The sequence below is a fragment of the Primulina huaijiensis genome, chromosome 13, assembly GCF_012295235.1.
Source record: "Primulina huaijiensis isolate GDHJ02 chromosome 13, ASM1229523v2, whole genome shotgun sequence".
In the NCBI taxonomy this organism is placed as follows: Eukaryota; Viridiplantae; Streptophyta; class Magnoliopsida; order Lamiales; family Gesneriaceae; genus Primulina; species Primulina huaijiensis.
This window is the reverse complement of record NC_133318.1, coordinates 13,365,434-13,382,712: the sequence shown is the minus strand read 5'-3', so window position 1 is coordinate 13,382,712 and position 17,279 is coordinate 13,365,434. Positions and strand designations below refer to the sequence as shown.

The 17,279-nt window shown below is 34.4% G+C and overlaps 1 protein-coding gene across 1 annotated transcript; it reads right to left on the bottom strand.

Moving 5' to 3' along the window:
- Window positions 1-245: 245 nt before the first annotated feature.
- Window positions 246-10,462, bottom strand: LOC140991896 (psbP domain-containing protein 5, chloroplastic). Its single transcript, XM_073462061.1, has 11 exons — window positions 10,343-10,462; window positions 10,086-10,258; window positions 8,910-9,018; window positions 7,469-7,518; window positions 7,186-7,253; window positions 7,000-7,098; window positions 6,567-6,626; window positions 6,377-6,452; window positions 6,295-6,339; window positions 696-745; window positions 246-561 (listed from the first exon to the last, which is right to left on the bottom strand). Exons 1-11 carry the CDS (start codon window positions 10,390-10,392, stop codon window positions 463-465), a joined length of 879 nt encoding a protein of 292 aa, XP_073318162.1. The 5' UTR covers window positions 10,393-10,462; the 3' UTR covers window positions 246-462.
- Between the last annotated feature and the right edge of the window lie 6,817 nt (window positions 10,463-17,279).

Genomic DNA, 17,279 nt, shown 5'->3' with positions numbered 1-17,279 from the left:
GTTGTCATGTTCAGTCGGTGTCCTAATCAACTTCTTGGAATTTTGAAGAACATAATTTTGTTTGTATGATTTAAGTTTTTCATGTATATGAGTTCATTCAAACTTTTTGGTATTAAATTTGAGAAACAAAATTCTTTATATTTTGCCATAGTTTGACGATGTTATGAGCAATACTGCTATTTCCTACAGCCGGTTTATGATTTAAAAAGTAAGTTTGATTAAGTTGATTTGAGCTGTAACTGAAATGATATAGCAATAATTCAAACAGTTTTGATTCCAATTCGACGTAGATGCTGAAATTATAATATAAATATAAAAAACTAAATGTCTAAATCCAGAGACTCCCTCCTATGACTTGTCAATAATAATAATAATGAAATGGGCATGACAGATATAGTATCGCTAACAAATACATTCCTAAGAAAAAAACAACAAATTCAAGTAGGTTAAGCAAAAGATCCATCACCAAAATCTCCAGGGGTCCTTATAAGGAGGAACATAGTTTTCTGTGGGAGGGAGAAGACGGAAAGACGCCACGGTTTTCACCAGGAAAGGCCCCATCTGCATAACCAAAACAAGCATTCAGATTTGTGCAGCTTTCGTGTCCCTAATATCTTAGATTGCTTCCCATATCAAGGAATCTATAATAGGAACATGAGCACAATGAATTTTGTCCAAAGTAAAACCACACTCACTTTGTCCCATTGCTTGCTTAGAGTTGAAGCATTCAGAGAGTACAAATAACCTGCGATAGAACAGAACTCAGGAAAAATCCATTTATAGAAGCACCACATTAAACATCTTTTTATTCCCTTCTTCAAGAATTAACATTTCAAAACAATGAGGGAAAATTTAAACGTTGGAAATGCTCATAATGGTGTGTGAATATTAAGAAAAATATTAGTTGTGGATAAACTGTATATAATGTAATATTTAGTTGTAAATATTCTACATTATTACAGGTTAGTTAGTCGGAGAGAATCATTCACTCACATTTATTATGGCTTCATTAATGGGAGAGAATCACTCACTTTCTCTAGTTAATTGTTCTTATAGTTATATATATTCATTGTCTCGTATAATAGAAAGAAAGATATTCTTCATTCTCTCAACCTGTATCATTCTTCTTTACCATTTATATGGTATCAGAGAATAAAAAAATACTCAAACGAGTTTCGCTCTTTTCCAAATGGCCGAAACCCAACCTTCTGCCACCTCAAAATAATTCTTCAGCCACATCCTCCAGTCAAAGTCAACCCATAATTATCGATTATCTTGATAGTCCCTCATCCATCATTTCCATCAATGCCAACATTCAAATCTTTGTCAAACTCACATTCACCAATTACTCATCATGGCGATTTCAATTCCATGCAATTCTCATAGGCTATGACCTTGTGGGATTTCATTGATGGATCTAAACCTTGCCCCCCACAAATAATCAACATCATTGATGCTGTCACTTCAAATCCAAATTTCACTATTTGGATCCGACAAGACCAACTAATACTCAGAGCTATAGCCAGTTCTATCACTCCAAATCTTGTTCTTTTTATTTCATCTGCTCGTACATCAAGAAAGCATGGAAAATATATATGTCACCCTCTCGAGGTCGAGTTACACAATTAAAAGAAAACCTTTGAATTCTCGCACAAAAGGGACACAATCAATAACCGACTACATGTAACATGTTAAAGTTATTGCCGATGAACTTGCCATGCTCAATCATTGTATCGATAATGATGATCTTGTGTTGAAAATCTTAAGCGGTCTTGATGAAGAATACAAAGATCTGCGTTCAGCCGTACAAGTTCGTGAAAGCCCTGTTACATTTGAAGAATTGCATGAAAAACTCATTAACTTTGAAGTCCACCTCAAGTATGAAGCACGAAAGAAAATTAACATCTCTCACATGCCTCAACCATCCCACACAAAAATCATCTCATTTTCCACCACAATAGCCACCACCACCAAACCGCACAGTACACACCAACAAATATAAAAAAACCATCGTCCTCAATTTCCTGCCAATATATCCCCATATCCATCTCAACCTTTTTCTCATAGTCGTCCATATTTTGGAAAGTCTCAGTTATGTAGGGAACAAGGTCACTCCGCAAAGCGTTGCCCTATGTTTAAAAACATGACTCGGTCTCCCATGCCTCAGCCCAGCAAAAATACAAACAATTCTCCCATACACCAAGCACATTTTATCACTCCTCAAGCCTATCCAGCCGGCCCTCCTGCTCCTTCTGAAACAGAATGGTTACTCAACTCCGGTGCATCACACCATGTCACATCCGATCTACAAAATCTGTCTCTTCACTCTGACTACCCTGTAACTGAGAATATACATATCGGAGATGGCAAAGGCTTACCTATCACTCATAGCAGCTCAACAACACTATCTTCTTCTTCTAAATCGTTTCTGTTAGATAATGTTTTTGTGTTCCTATGAAAAAGAACCTCATATTTGTTTCACAATTTTGTTCTTATAATCATGTTTCAATTGAACTCTTACCATCCTCATTTTATATTACGCGGGCAACTCTATTGAAAGGAGCGACTAAAGATGGTGTTTATACGTGGCAGCATGTATCACCAAATACGAAACCCGTCATTACCTTTTCGTCAATAAACACTTCCGCCAACCAGTGGCATTATCGCCTTGGTCATCCCTCTTCCAGTATTTTGCGTCATTTAATTTTCAATCAATGGTTGTATGTGTCATCTTCTTTAGAGTCCAACTTCACTTGTAATTCTTGTATTGCAATAAAACACATAAATTACCATTTTCAATTTCATCTCTTTCAAGTTCTCGTCCTCTAGAATTAGTATACTCTGATGTGTGGACCTCCTCAATTGTTTCGTACAATTAGTATAATTATTATGTCATTTTCGTGGATAATTACACTGATTATATTTGGCTTTATCACCTTAAGCACAAATCTGGTGTATTCAACATTTTTACTCCTTTTAAAGCTCTTGTGGAAAAATATTTAAACAAATCATCATCACACTTTACACAGATAATAGTGGTTCACTCAAATCTTTGCTTGCCACCAATGGTATTTCTCATCTTACCACCCATCCACACACCCGAGCATAATGAATTTTCTGAGCGCCGTCAACGACACATTATCGAGACAGGTCTCACATTACTTCGTCATGGGCACATGCCACTTTCTTGGCCACATACTTTTCCACTGCCGTTTATCACATAAATCGTTTCTGTTAGATAATGTCTTTGGTTGGGATTTAAGGGGATCTTACCCTGAACGGTTGTTTGAATTTATTTAATCACCGACTTGTGTTTTATTCTTGATTATATTATTGTTTTTCCTCGAATTATTGAAGACTAGCTAACTTTGATAATATTTTATATTGTAAGTGAGTTCAAGAGAATAAGTTGCAATAGGAACGAATAATATAATCCGTGGATTTACAATTTGCATAGACATATAAAATTGAATACATGGTGATAGTCATAATCCAATAGGTCGAAAGCTAAGAGATTCCATAGATCGTGCATGCAATTCACCGTTGATATCGTATCGAATTAGTTTAAAATAGCTTGAGAAAGTGTGTTAATTATTTAGGAAACTTTGTCAAAGGTAATGAACATTAGTATAGATTAATAATTGAAAATAATTAGGGGTAGGTGAACCGAGATTCCTAACAAATTCACTTTCTGTTTAATTTTAAATATTCATTTTACATTGCTTATTTAGCCTTTGAGCCAATTAGTCAATTAAATTCTAGTAGTTAACACTCATCTCAATTATCATTTGCTAAAGAATATATAATTGAAAATAATATGCGAGTGATACAGTCTCGGTTGAAGGATATCCGTACTTTATACACTATACTATACCTTGAATCATGCATTTGCGATCATTTTGAGCTTGAACTTTTAAATAATTTTTACTGGAGACTTTTAGTGCAAGAAAAACTTGATCATTAGGTTGTCTCTCTTATCCATGGCTTCGGCCATACGGATCTCACAAGCTTGAACCTCGTTCTCACCCTTGCGTATTTCTTGGTTACTCATNTATCGCGCCATGTCACATTTGTTGAGACAATTTTCCCTTTTTGAATTAATCACTAACTATTCCCCGTCCGCTTGATACCATTTTCCAAGAGTGGACGTCGAAAACTATATCTACACTCCAATCTTCCTCGCATAATACTTTCTCACCTCCTCAATCTTCATCACCTCCTGATTTCTTCTTCCCTCAACAAAGTTCATTACATGAAGTTATTCCTTTGCCTACTCCACCATCAGCTACTATAATTTCCCAAATTCCTGCTACTTCTCCGAGTCAACACCAACATTCTAGAGTTTCTCCTTCCAATCCCAAACATATCTCCATTGGGGTAGACTTTGGCGATCATGTGGCCAACCCTACTCAGCATTCCCTTCGCGAACTCCATAGTATGTCATCGTATGAATTATCTTTATCAACATCCTCCATTCCTTCACCCCAACCAGCAAATCACTCATCATCTCAAAATATTCATCCAATGCGAACACAAGCCAAAAACCACATACACAAACCTATCACCAAACTTAGCTTGACTATCACAAATTCCTCACCATATATTGAATCCACTTCTGTCTCCCAAGCCAAGAAACATTATGAATGGCGGGCAGCCATGTCCGACGAGTTTAATGCTCACTTAAGTAATGGCACTTGGAGTCTTGTTCCTCCAAAATCTTCACAAAACTTGATTGGCTGTAAATGGGTATTTCGCATTAAATGCCACCCTGATGGTTTCATCAATCACTTTAAGGCTAGGCTTGTTGCCAAGGGCTCTCGCCAACTACCGGGCATTGACTATCAAGAGAAATTTAGTCCAGTCATCAACCCAACCACAGTTCGCCTTGTAATTAGTCTTGCCCTCTCTAAAGGGTGGTCTGTCAAGCAAATGGATGTCAATAATGCTTTTCTTCATGGATACTTAACTAAAGATGTCTACATGGTTCAACCTCCAAGCTTCATTTACAAGAACAACATTCGTCTGTCAACTCAAGAAATCACTTGTTGTAGCCTCTGTCACTGCTGAAATCACTTGGCTTCAGTCGATATTACATGAATTAGGAGTTCATATTTCCACCACTCCGGCAGTTTATTGTGATAATATTGGTGCTACATACTTATGTGAAAATCCAGTCTTCCATTCTCGGATGAAACATATTGCTATTGACTTTCATTTTGTTCGAGAAAAAGTACAAAGCAGCACGATTCGAGTTTCCCATGTCTCTTCCGATGATCAACTGGCGGATGGACTCACTAAAGCATTATCTCGACACCGTCTCAAGAAACTTCGAGTCAAGATTGGTGTCCTCCCAAGAGACACCATCTTGAGGGGGTATATTAAGGAAAGCATTAGCTGTTGATAAACTGTGTATAATGTAATATTTAGCTTTAAATATTCTACATAATTACAGGTTAATTAGTAGGAGAGAATCTTTCACTAACATTTATTATACTTTGATTAATGGTATAGAATCACTCACTTTCTCTAGTTAATTGTTCTTGCAGTTACATATATTCATTCTCGTATAATGGAAAATAAGATATTCTTCATTCTCTCAAACTGTATCATTCTTCTTTACACTTTACCGTGACACCCAACACATACACAACATATATATTTATATTTTATACATACAAAAATGTAGATGGAGAAAAAATTACACCAACACAATATACTCTATAAAAAATAAAATTTTACTTCACATTAAAATTTAATGTACTTGTATAGTGTATATATATGTAATATTTTATAAAGAATTACCCCAAATATTAACTACTTTGGTCTCTATGTGTGAATAACATTTTAAAAATGACAATACTACCCATATCCCTCTAAACAAACTAATTTTCAAATTACCAAACTATTCATTATCCACAAAATAAATTATATTTATATTTAATATAATTGCTAATTTTCATGCAAAAATTCACAATATTTATAGAACATACATAATTTTTTAATGTAATTGCATCATTAATTTCATTTTTTTTTAAAAAAAATCGCGCATAATCCAAATAATAATCACAATTTATAAAATTAAATAATTTTTTAATATAATGCATCATTAATTTTCATTATCCAAATAATAATTACAAATTATAACAAAATAATTACAAATATTTTCAATATAATTATTCATAGTTATATATAAAAATTAACTTAACTTAAAAAATAATAACAAACAATTTGTAGAAGCATGCAACACATGCAGATGCGTGCAAATTAATACCAGAATATAATAATGTATCTTACCATCACGTGCAGCTGTCGAAGCAACAAAATGTCTGTAAAGATTTGGTNTATACAAAAGCCAATATTCTTCAGTGGTGAATGAATGGGGGCCAACTTACAGATTTGGTTGGTGATTTTCGAACCAGGTATTCGTAATACCAATAAGATTCACCATCAATCTGAGAGAAAAAAAACATGATAAGCTTGATACAAGAAAATGTCAAATTATAGCGCCAAGATTAGTGCTGTTACTAGTTGAGACAAATAGATTAGAGAATAAAAATTATACTTACTATAGAAGAATGTGCATCAAGAACTGAACTTTCATCCATTCGCTGACTAGAGGTTACACGCTGTTCGTAACAATAGGATGCAATTCAAAGAATTTTAGGGGAGAAAATGGCTATCTATTTAAAAGTCATTTGGAATTGATCAAAAGTGGCGAAACAAAATTAAAATTGAAATCATACAGATTCGTTAAACAAAATTTCAAAGAGAGCAGCAGGCATGAGAGGCGAAGCCTCATAGAGACAGATCAAATGTAGTTGGTGTTTTAAAAACAAGATTAATAAATATATAGAAGTATATCTCTGATAAAGTTACACATTCCCTGAATCCTCCTTTGTAGCTAGCAAACTTGACAATAAATCAGAATCTGGAGTGATTATTTAGTGATCAGATGACCAAAAAGTATATTGCTTGTGGTAGACAAGAGAGTCAAAATACCAGAGCAGACTTGTCAGCTAAAACGGATTCAGCAACATCTTTAGGACTCCACGTACTTTTGTCCTTGGATCTCAAGAACAGTGAATTGGGGGGACCTATCTGAACCAAAGAGCATAAAAAAAATTCTTATCGGAAAACCTGCAAAGACATGTCAAACTGAAAAATAAGACCGGCGGACCAAATTACCGAAACAGAAATTATGAGGTTATCGATGAAATCTACTCTCTCAGAAACAATGCGGAGCCGTGCATCAGCTGTGTAATAGACCAAGACATGAGTGAGTAAGTTAGATGCATGTATTGTCAAAATCTTGTTTCACTCTGAAAATACTAAAGCCACTTCATCTTGATCAGCCATCTACATCACGGACCAAAGCATTCAAGGAATATAGGTAGAATGGATAAGCAACATATTGACACTTTTACTCACAGAATTTGCACAAAAACTATGATAGAGCTTACTAACTTACGGGACAATGGCGCAGCTGATGAATAACGCTCCGGTTTTCTCGATTCAACCCTTCAAATAGATGAAAAGAGTGAGGTTCCTACAATTAGTGATACAAGCTAACTAGATTAGGTTATAGTAGGTTTTTCGGTCATTCATATCCCATTCAAAGAAAAGGTAAATCGATGTATCACCAGAGCATCCAAGTTTTGAAAAGTTTTCTTGTACTCTTATTCATCTTTGTCACAAATAAAAGGTTTTGTGTTGGAAGAAATGGAAAGCGCAAGTAAGATATTGAGGAAATTAATTGTTTTATTCAGGAATGGGTGGCTTGGGGTCATCTCCATAAGAGGTCATTTCCATAAGAAATTGATCAATCTCTAAGTCAACAAAAAATGGAAGGTCTGAACAACCATTTTCCAAGCTCAATTTTTCATTTCACAAGCAGGCATTGAAAAAAGTTATGTAGCTGGAGTTTGTTCACGACAACATGCAGAAAAATTGTTCCTTGAATATTGTTAGGATAACCAATAACAAATTGAATATGAAGAATGAAATCAAGTTGCACAAACTGTGCAAGAACCTTAATAAAGTTTGATGCATCTCATTTATTCATTACCATCCTGACCTTAAATTCTACACCATATTATCATTTCATAGATCATATTTTTCATGCACTCTGCCTCACGAGGCATGAACCAAGCAAACAGGGGGAGCAGTATGCAAAAGGCAGATGTACAGAAGTGCTTTCAGGTTTTAGACAAAAATATATAATGTCCCACTTAATGAATATTTTAACAACTAAGCATGTCTTACATTCACCAATTTTCATTAGCTATGTCTAAGATCCACCTATACGAGATGAAATTAATTGGCAGTGCTAAGGATGCAGCCTGAGATTGGGAGATCAAACACATAAGAATCAAGCCTCCCAATTCAACTCACAAGGTTCATCACCAACGCTTAGTCAAGAGAAGGGAATGTAGTAGTATTGTTGTTTTAAGAAGTAAATGGCATGTTTTGATATATTTCAATATTTCTCAGAAACATATTTCCAGGGAATGTGGTGTTGTTCAGTTTTGGAAGCAACCTCTAAATATCTTGTATCATGAATATATTGGATAACTTAAATTTTCAAATATAATGTAAATATTTTAAAAATTGAAAGAATAATGCACCATGTTAGAATTTAATATACTGATATAATTATAATTTTTTTCTATATAATGAAACATTAATTGAAAAATAATAAAATTGAAGGAGAATGTGGAAGCCAATAAAAATGCATGTTTGGGAAAGTATTTAAAAATAACATAGGTATGCTTATATTTCTGGGCAATGAAAGTATTTCCCAAAAACATAAACAAATATTTCATAGCATTCTTCACAGAAATCCTGGATGACTTAAAAGGGCGTGATAAAAGCTGAATAACAATGCATAAACAAATTCAAGAAGTGCTCACCACTTGAAGACAAACTTAGAAGAAGGTAATTCTGTTGGATATGAGTATGAGTAGGCATTTAATTCATCAACCATCACATCCATTTTCAAGTCTTCCTCGCTGCAAGACCCTGCAAAGTAGGCTAGGCAGTTCAACATCCATGCAAACTCATCAACACCCAATTTATCAAGCCCCTCATGGACATTGGAGGACAATCTGAATTCAATCCTTATATTGTTATATAACAGCCCTTGATCTCTTCAACTTCTCCCAAGAACAAAACAAAACGATCATAAAAAAAATCTGAATTAACATGATAACTTCATCTCTTGATTGACATTTAAACAGGAAAAACATTCAGCAGTATCAAGGTGGCTAGTGTCTAAAATTTTTAAGAACTTAACGGGATCTCGAGCCTTTGGCCATCCATATTTTAAAGTGGCCTCTCATACATTGCAATATTCAAATGCATAAAATTTTGGTGACTTGATCTAAGACACTTACGCACTGCATATCTTATATAAATCTAGTATTGAATTTTGTTATATCCAATCCAGAACTGTCCTCAGTCAGAACACTTCACCTTATTTTCACAGTTGCACCACAATTGGCCTTGCCTAATTAATGATAACCACAAATATATGAATAATGATTCCTTTTTCAATAACACGTGCATTTCAATATTCAATAGGGTTGAACGTAGCTCAATTAGTATCAACCCCTTTTCAGTCTCTTTTATGAAAAATATAGCATTTTGAAATATTTAAACTAAATTTAGCATACCTTAAATATCAAAGTATGACACTCCTAATCATCATCCACACATTTATCAATTCAACCATCATTTAGTGATTATTATGAAATAAAATTTTACTTGGGTTGACACATACCACAGACCGTCTCCTCATAAAAAAACACCAAATAAGTATCTTTATTTTTTTTATCATTAAAAAGCATTTCTCAAGACTTCCCCCATAACATTTTCCCAAAACATACAGAAACCTTAAGCTCCTTCTCAACTATATCATTCAACAGCTTAGAGAACTTATAAAGCAAATAATAGTCTAGTTGAAAATAAAATATTACAAATTGGTGCTGTCAAAAAAAATCAAAAATTGGCAGTACCAGTCAGAAATATTCATTTTTAGATCCATGTCGAAATCAAAACAAATAAGATAATGCGTGGCCTATATTTACCCAAGGTTGGGAAAACTAGAGAAAGTGAAGAAGAGAACCCCGTAAACAATAAATCCCGCCTCCACATTCCAAGTTTCGAAAATGGTCTCGAAGAATCAACACAGCATGCCGTTACCCTTCTTACTTTCCAATGTTTTTTTTGGGTTGAAACTGGAATTTTTTCAGTATTATCCCTTGTCAACCAAGAAAAAAAAAACAAACTCAGAACAAGAAAAGATATATCCCTTGGAATTCAGAACAATAAATGGGGATATCACCTGAAAAAAGAGAGATTTGGAGGGACAGTTGAGAAAAGAGATGTAGTCATTGGGTTTTTTGTGTCAGCACTACTCTAGTCTTTAGCAAGATAACTATGCTACTAGTTTTACCTTTTTTATTTTATTAATTTATTTAAAATGAGAAATTTAGTGTTATAAATTTAACAAGCAAGATAAAAATGGAGAAGAGTGAATTTAGATATGAACTATTGAAAATTAATATTTAAAATGTGTATGTTGAATATTTGAATGTTGAAAATAAGAGTTGTAAATATTGAAAATTAGTGCGTGATGGTGTAGGTAATGATGATTTTATTTTTGTATTATTTGTAAGATTTTCTATAAATAGATCTCTCATTTGTGAAGAAAATCACAATTGAGTTGAGAGAAAAATATTATAAAGTGTGTACTGTGATAATTTTGAGAGTTTGAGATTTTTACTTTTTACCGTAAATTTTTACTTTTTCACAACACGTTATCAGCACGAAGCTCTAAAAGTCCTCCATATTTTTCCAAGCTCCAAAACGGAAGAAAAAGATAACAAAAGTAATAATATTTATTTTACTGTTTATTTATTTATTGTGTATATACTTAATATATAATATAATGTTATAATAAAATAAATTTTTCAAAAACTTGTTATAAATCCTGGGAAGATGTTAAGACGACATCCCAAACTCCCGGTAAGGGATACGACAAGTATAAAAGTCTATAAGGTTTTTTAAAAAAAATATCTTATGACACCTTATTATAATATTGTGATATGATATACATAATTATTTAAAACATTACTAATATTATATACACCATATTATTACCATAAAATTATACAAATACATACATTTATTTTCTTGTACACCAACGGTCATAAACGGTAACAAAACGGCTAGTTTTTGCCCTATAAATATGATCTCACAAACATATTCAATCACTCCAACTTTCTCTTCTTCTCTAAAATTATTCTTCATCAAATTTTTGAAGAAAAAAGAAGATGGCTTTCACAAAGTTATTTTTAATTATTTTGGTTATAATACTCACGAATCTTGTACTTATCGGAGAATATCCTCCTCATGTGTTTTCTTTATTTTTACGAATGCTTGTATTTGTTGTTTATCCATTACTTTGTATTGTAATATTCATTAACTAATAAAATGCATCGTAATTTTTTTTAGTACCACCATGTCAAACTTGGCAAAGCTCGAATTCATTGCTCTTGATATTACGGGGAAAAATTATATGCCATGGACTCTCGATGTAGAAATGCATCTTGAGTCATTAGGTCTAAATGAGACCATAAAAGAAAATGGCATATGCACATCACAAGAAAAGACAAGAGCCATGATATTTTTGCGTCGACATCTCGACGACGGATTAAAATGTGAATATCTGATTGAAAAAGATCACATGGTTTTGTGGAAGGGATTAAAAGAAAGATTCGAACATATAAGGGAAGTTATACTTCCGACCGCCCGGGATGAATGGAATACGTTGAGATTCCAAGATTTTAAGAAAGTCAGTGATTACAATTCAGCGATGTATCGAATAATCTCGCAGCTAAAATTTTGTGGACATGAGGTTACAGAATCAAAAATGCTTGAAAAAACATTTTCCACGTTTCACGCATCAAATATAACTCTACAACAACAATATAGAGTGCGTGGATTTGCGAGATATTCTGAACTCATCGCCTGTCTTCTCGTGGCGGAAAAGAATAATGAGCTGTTAATGAGAAATCATCAAGCACGACCCACTGGTTCAACGGCATTTCCTGAAGTAAATGTCGTAAACAAAAATGAATGTAAACCTGGAAACCAAAATCATAGTTATAAACAAGATTTTGGTCGAGGACAAAATCGAGGTCGTGGTCGTGGACGTGGACGTGGAAGTGGTCGTGGTCGTGGCGGTGGTTTTGAAAATAATCGAGATAGTTATTTCTATAACTCAACTCAAAAGAGCGTCCCAAACCATCCACCGAAAAGGCATCATGAGAATATGAGTGTTAATGAGAATCACTCAAAAAGATTTGAAATTTCTTGTTTCAGATGTGGTACTCCAGGACATTTGTCCCGTATTTGTCGAGCCCCTGAGCACCTTTATAAACTTTATAAAGAATCATTAAAGGGGAAAGAAAAGGAGACCAATTTTACTGAACACAATGAACATTTGAATAATTCAACTCATTTCGATGCTGGAGATTTTCTGATTGATTTCTCAGACAATGACCAATTTGCTGATGGAATAGATATGTAAAAAAATTTTATTTTTCCATATACTTGTATGATAATATTTTATCGTGTGTTAAATTTTTAAATATGTATTGCATTGTATTTTATTTTTATAAATGTATTGTCAGTAATTTTATTTCATTGCACATTTTTTTTGAAGTTCAAATATGGAAAATGCTATGAACCAAGCTGAAGTTTGCATACCTGATAGTGGTACAACGCACACTATCCTCCGAGATAAAAGATATTTCTTGGAACTAAAACCAACAAAAACAATGGTGAATACAATATCAGGTCCTGTAGACTTGATTAAAGGATGTGGTAAAGCACAATTTTTGTTACCTAATGGTACAAAATTTTTGATCAATGATGCTTTATATTCACCACAATCGAAAAGAAATTTGTTGAGTTTTAATGATATATATTCCCATGGGTATGATACTCAAACAATGAATGAAGGGAATGAGAAATATATGTGTCTTACCACATATAAATCAGGAAAGAAATATGTGATTGAAAAACTACCAATGCTCCCTACTGGATTGCATTATACACATATACGTCCCATTGAATCAAACATGGTAATTGATAATTCTTCAATATTAACCAATTGGCATGATCGATTAGGACATCCTGGTTCAACAATGATGCGAAGAATTATAGAAAATACACATGGTCATCCATTGAAAGACCAGAAGATCTTTCAGAATAATAAGTTTCAATGTAAAGCATGTTCTCTTGGAAAACTTATTATAAGACCATCACCAGCCAAAATCCAAACTGAATCACCAATGTTTCTTGAACGTATTCAGGGTGATATTTGTGGACCAATCCATCCACCATGTGGACCATTCAGATACTTTATGGTATTGATTGATGCCTCCAGCAGATGGTCACATGTATGTTTATTGTCAACTCGAAATGTTGCATTTGCAAGATTACTTGCTCAAATAATAAAATTGAGGAATCAATTTCTCGATTATACAATCAAGAAAATTAGACTTGATAATGCTGGTGAATTTACTTCCCAGACTTTCAATGATTATTGTATGTCTATGGGAATCATTGTTGAGCATCCTGTTGCTCATGTACATACACAGAATGGATTGGCTGAATCATTGATTAAACGTCTGCAAATGATTGCTAGACCAATGATTATGAAAACAAAGCTCCCTATTTCTATATGGGACATGCAATTTTACATGCCGCTGCATTAATTCGGATCAGACCAAGTGCATATCATAAATACTCCCCATTGCAGCTTGCATTTGGTAAAGAACCAGACATTTCTCATCTGAGAATTTTTGGATATATGGTGTATGTGCCTATTGCACCACCTCAACTGTAACGCCCCGAAAATTTAAAGGTTCACGCGAACTACATGCATTGAGTTATTAAATTCTTTGTATTTTAATTAAATGTTTTAGTTGCATAAATTAATTATGTTGTGCATATTTACATGTTTAAAATATATTTTTCTACACGGTTGCATTAAAATATATTTTTAAAGGTTTTTCGAGTTGCGATCGAGGAACGGAGACCGAGGGCTGAAAAAATGTAAAATATTTTTATAAAATAATTGTTTTTAATTATTTAAAATATGGGTGATGCTTTTTCTTATTTTTGAAAATAAGGGGTTTTGAGGTGATTTTATACGTCGGAGCGTGATTTTTATCGGTGTTGGATTTTCAACAAAAATACGAACTTTTTAGCAACCCGACTATTAGACTCACAAACATATTTTTACCAAAACAATTTTTTATATTTTAATTAAATATTAATTAAGACTAATGGGCCTAATTGTTGGCTTAATAGGCCTAAAGCCTAATTAGTAATTAATTAACTATAAAATATATGAAAAACCCTCCCCAAACCACAACTCTCTCACGCCACTTTCAGTATTTTGTGCCATCAAAACTCTTCCAAACACTTGAGAAAACACACGGCACACACATAAATTTTGAGAAGAAACCTTCGGTGAAAGCTAAGGGAGTTTATAGCCACGGTTCTCGTCCGTTCTTCGCAATCGTCAACAAGTTTTCGTGCGTTAAATACGCAAAGGCATGCCTAGTCTTTCCTTCAAACATCATCACACCATATTATGATTTATTGCATGTTTTGAATGACAAATCAAGGGCCATGATAATTATTTTCGAAATTGCATGCACATGGGTTCTAAACTTGAGTTTTTGTTTACCCAAATCATGTATTTGTATTGTCTAAGGGGCTGCCATGATTAGAGTATGGATTAAGGGTTGTTTTATACAATTTTAAGGGCCTAGAAACAAGCACAATAAGCTGCACAAATATTAACAGAAGCTGGAAACCCATTTACGAATATGTGTGTCTTGAGGGCTCGGTTGATGGGTGCTTGTGGCTTGGCTTGGCTGGGGCTGGACCAGGCTGGGATAGGGTCATGTGTGAGTCAAGGGAAGAGTCCTAGCCATGCTAGGACTCAAGACAAGTGGGCTGGGAGGAGTCCTATCCAAGAAGGACTCCCACCCGAGAGGAATTAAGGGGCTGCGCAGGTGTTCAGCAGGTGCAGGGTTAAGGAGCTCGGCCTGGGGGCTCTGGGCTGGGTTAGGTCAACTCTTTAGGGTCTTAGTAGGGTGCTTAAGGGCCTGGGCAGGGGCTGTGGCGGCTTGGTTGGCTGCTGGTTCAAGAAGACGTGAGATATGCATGGCAGCAAGTGCTGCGCGTGATGCTGCTGTCACGTTTCAGTGCTGCGTGCGTGGGTTCTGGTGGCTGGGCTGGGTCTGGGCTTGGTCCAGGGATGGTTAGGGATAGGTGGGTGGTCAGTGGTTAAGGGCTGGTAGAGTCCTAGGCGGCTAGGAGTCCCAATGCAACAAGGACACTACAAACACACACATGCAGAATTTTAGGGCGAGTTCCAGCAAGTTTTTGGTCGGGCCAGGGCTTGTTTTACGGGCTGGGCTTGGTCAGTAGGGTCCCTAGGTGGGTTGGCTAGGTTTTGGCTCAAGGTGGCCCGGGCGTGGCTCGAGTAAATCGGGAGATGGCTCGGTAGGTTCATTAGTGTGTCAAAAACGAAAATTAAAAGGCTAAAAATGAATCTATGGGTCCACGGGTGTGGCTCATGACTTGAAAGGGTAGAATAAATAATAAAAATTCTATGTTTAAAATTTGGGATCAAAATAATGAGTTTTGAATTTATTCGAGATTTAATCGCCGCACGAAACGCTAATTAACGAATTAATTGAAACACATAGTTTTAAGCTTTATAAAATTATGAAAAATTAGATTTAAGCTTGAATAATTATTATAAGTCTAAGTTTTTAATTTGGGAATTTTATATTAAGTTTTGGTTTAATTCAGGATTAAAACGCATTAATACGTCACATTTAAAGATTAATTTAAAAGTCCTCGTTTTAGGCTAAATAAAAATATGGGAAAATTCATGTAAGCTTAAATAATTATTTGGGACATGTTAGAGTCAATAGAATTAAGAAAATATCAAAAACGTTAAATTTTACGTGTAGGGGTAAAACGGTCTTTTCACACCTAGAAATTAGTAATCGTCATGGCAGTGTCCTGAATGCTNAAAATTCATGTAAGCTTAAATAATTATTTGGGACATGTTAGAGTCAATGGAATTAAGAAAATGTCAAAAACGTGAAATTTTACGTCTAGGGGTAAAACGGTCTTTTCACACCTAGAAATTAGTAATCGTCATGGCAGTGTCCTGAATGCTGTTTTATATGCTAATATGATTATTTTCAATGATTATGGATGTTTATGAATTTTTATATGTTAATATGTCTATTTTAAATGTTAAGGATTCTTATATGTTAAAATGGTTATTTTAAAGGTTTATGATTTAAATGTCAAAAGGTTATTTTAAATGTTTATTATGTTAAAATGTTGATTTTAAAACGTTTATGGCTTTTAATGATTTTTATATGTTAAAACGTTGATTTTTAAATGTTTATGGATTTTTATGATTTAACATTGACATTTAAAAGATATGTTGCATGCTTGGTTTAAAAGAAAAACGATATTATATGCATATTTTTGTTAAGTGATGGAAATACGACATGTTGAAGGACGTGAAGGGATTGTGACTACTACATGTTGGAAATATCGTGAGGGTTATGATCCTAGTGGGAGCCGACGATCGTGTTTCCTTGGATACGGATATGAATACGAATACGTGATACGAATACGAATATGTTAATACGTTGGCCAGGGCCCAGTTGACCGGTGAGAGTGTTGCTGGTGTCCCCCGCCGCCCAGTACTGTGGTTTCTTTAGATGGATCCATCGCCCATTAAGATTAAGAATACGAGTCACAATCACGATCTGAATTCAACATACACGAACATGAATATGAATATGGATACGAATATAGATATGGATATGAATATGAATATGTTTATGTTGATAGNTATGGGAATCATTGTTGAGCATCCTGTTGCTCATGTACATACTCAAAATGGATTGGCTGAATCATTGATTAAACGTCTGCAAATGATTGCTAGACCAATGATTATGAAAACAAAGCTCCCTATTTCTATATGGGGACATGCAATTTTACATGCTGCTTCATTAATTCGCATCAGACCAAGTGCATATCATAAATACTCCCCATTGCAGCTTGCATTTGGTAAAGAACCAGACATTTCTCATCTGAGAATTTTTGGATGTATGGTGTATGTGCCTATTGCACCACCTCAACGAAAGAAAATGGGACCTCAA

Excerpts from the sequence above, each read along its gene's own strand:
- LOC140991896 (XM_073462061.1), bottom strand. The coding sequence starts at position 10,392 with ATGACTACATCTCTTTTCTCAACTGTCCCTCCAAATCTCTCTTTTTTC. Across the intron at positions 7,519-8,909 it reads TCTAAGTTTGTCTTCAAGTG|GGTTGAATCGAGAAAACCGG; the intron begins GTGAGCACTTCT and ends ATCTATTTGAAG. Across the intron at positions 6,627-6,999 it reads TAGCTGACAAGTCTGCTCTG|CGTGTAACCTCTAGTCAGCG; the intron begins GTATTTTGACTC and ends TGTTACGAACAG.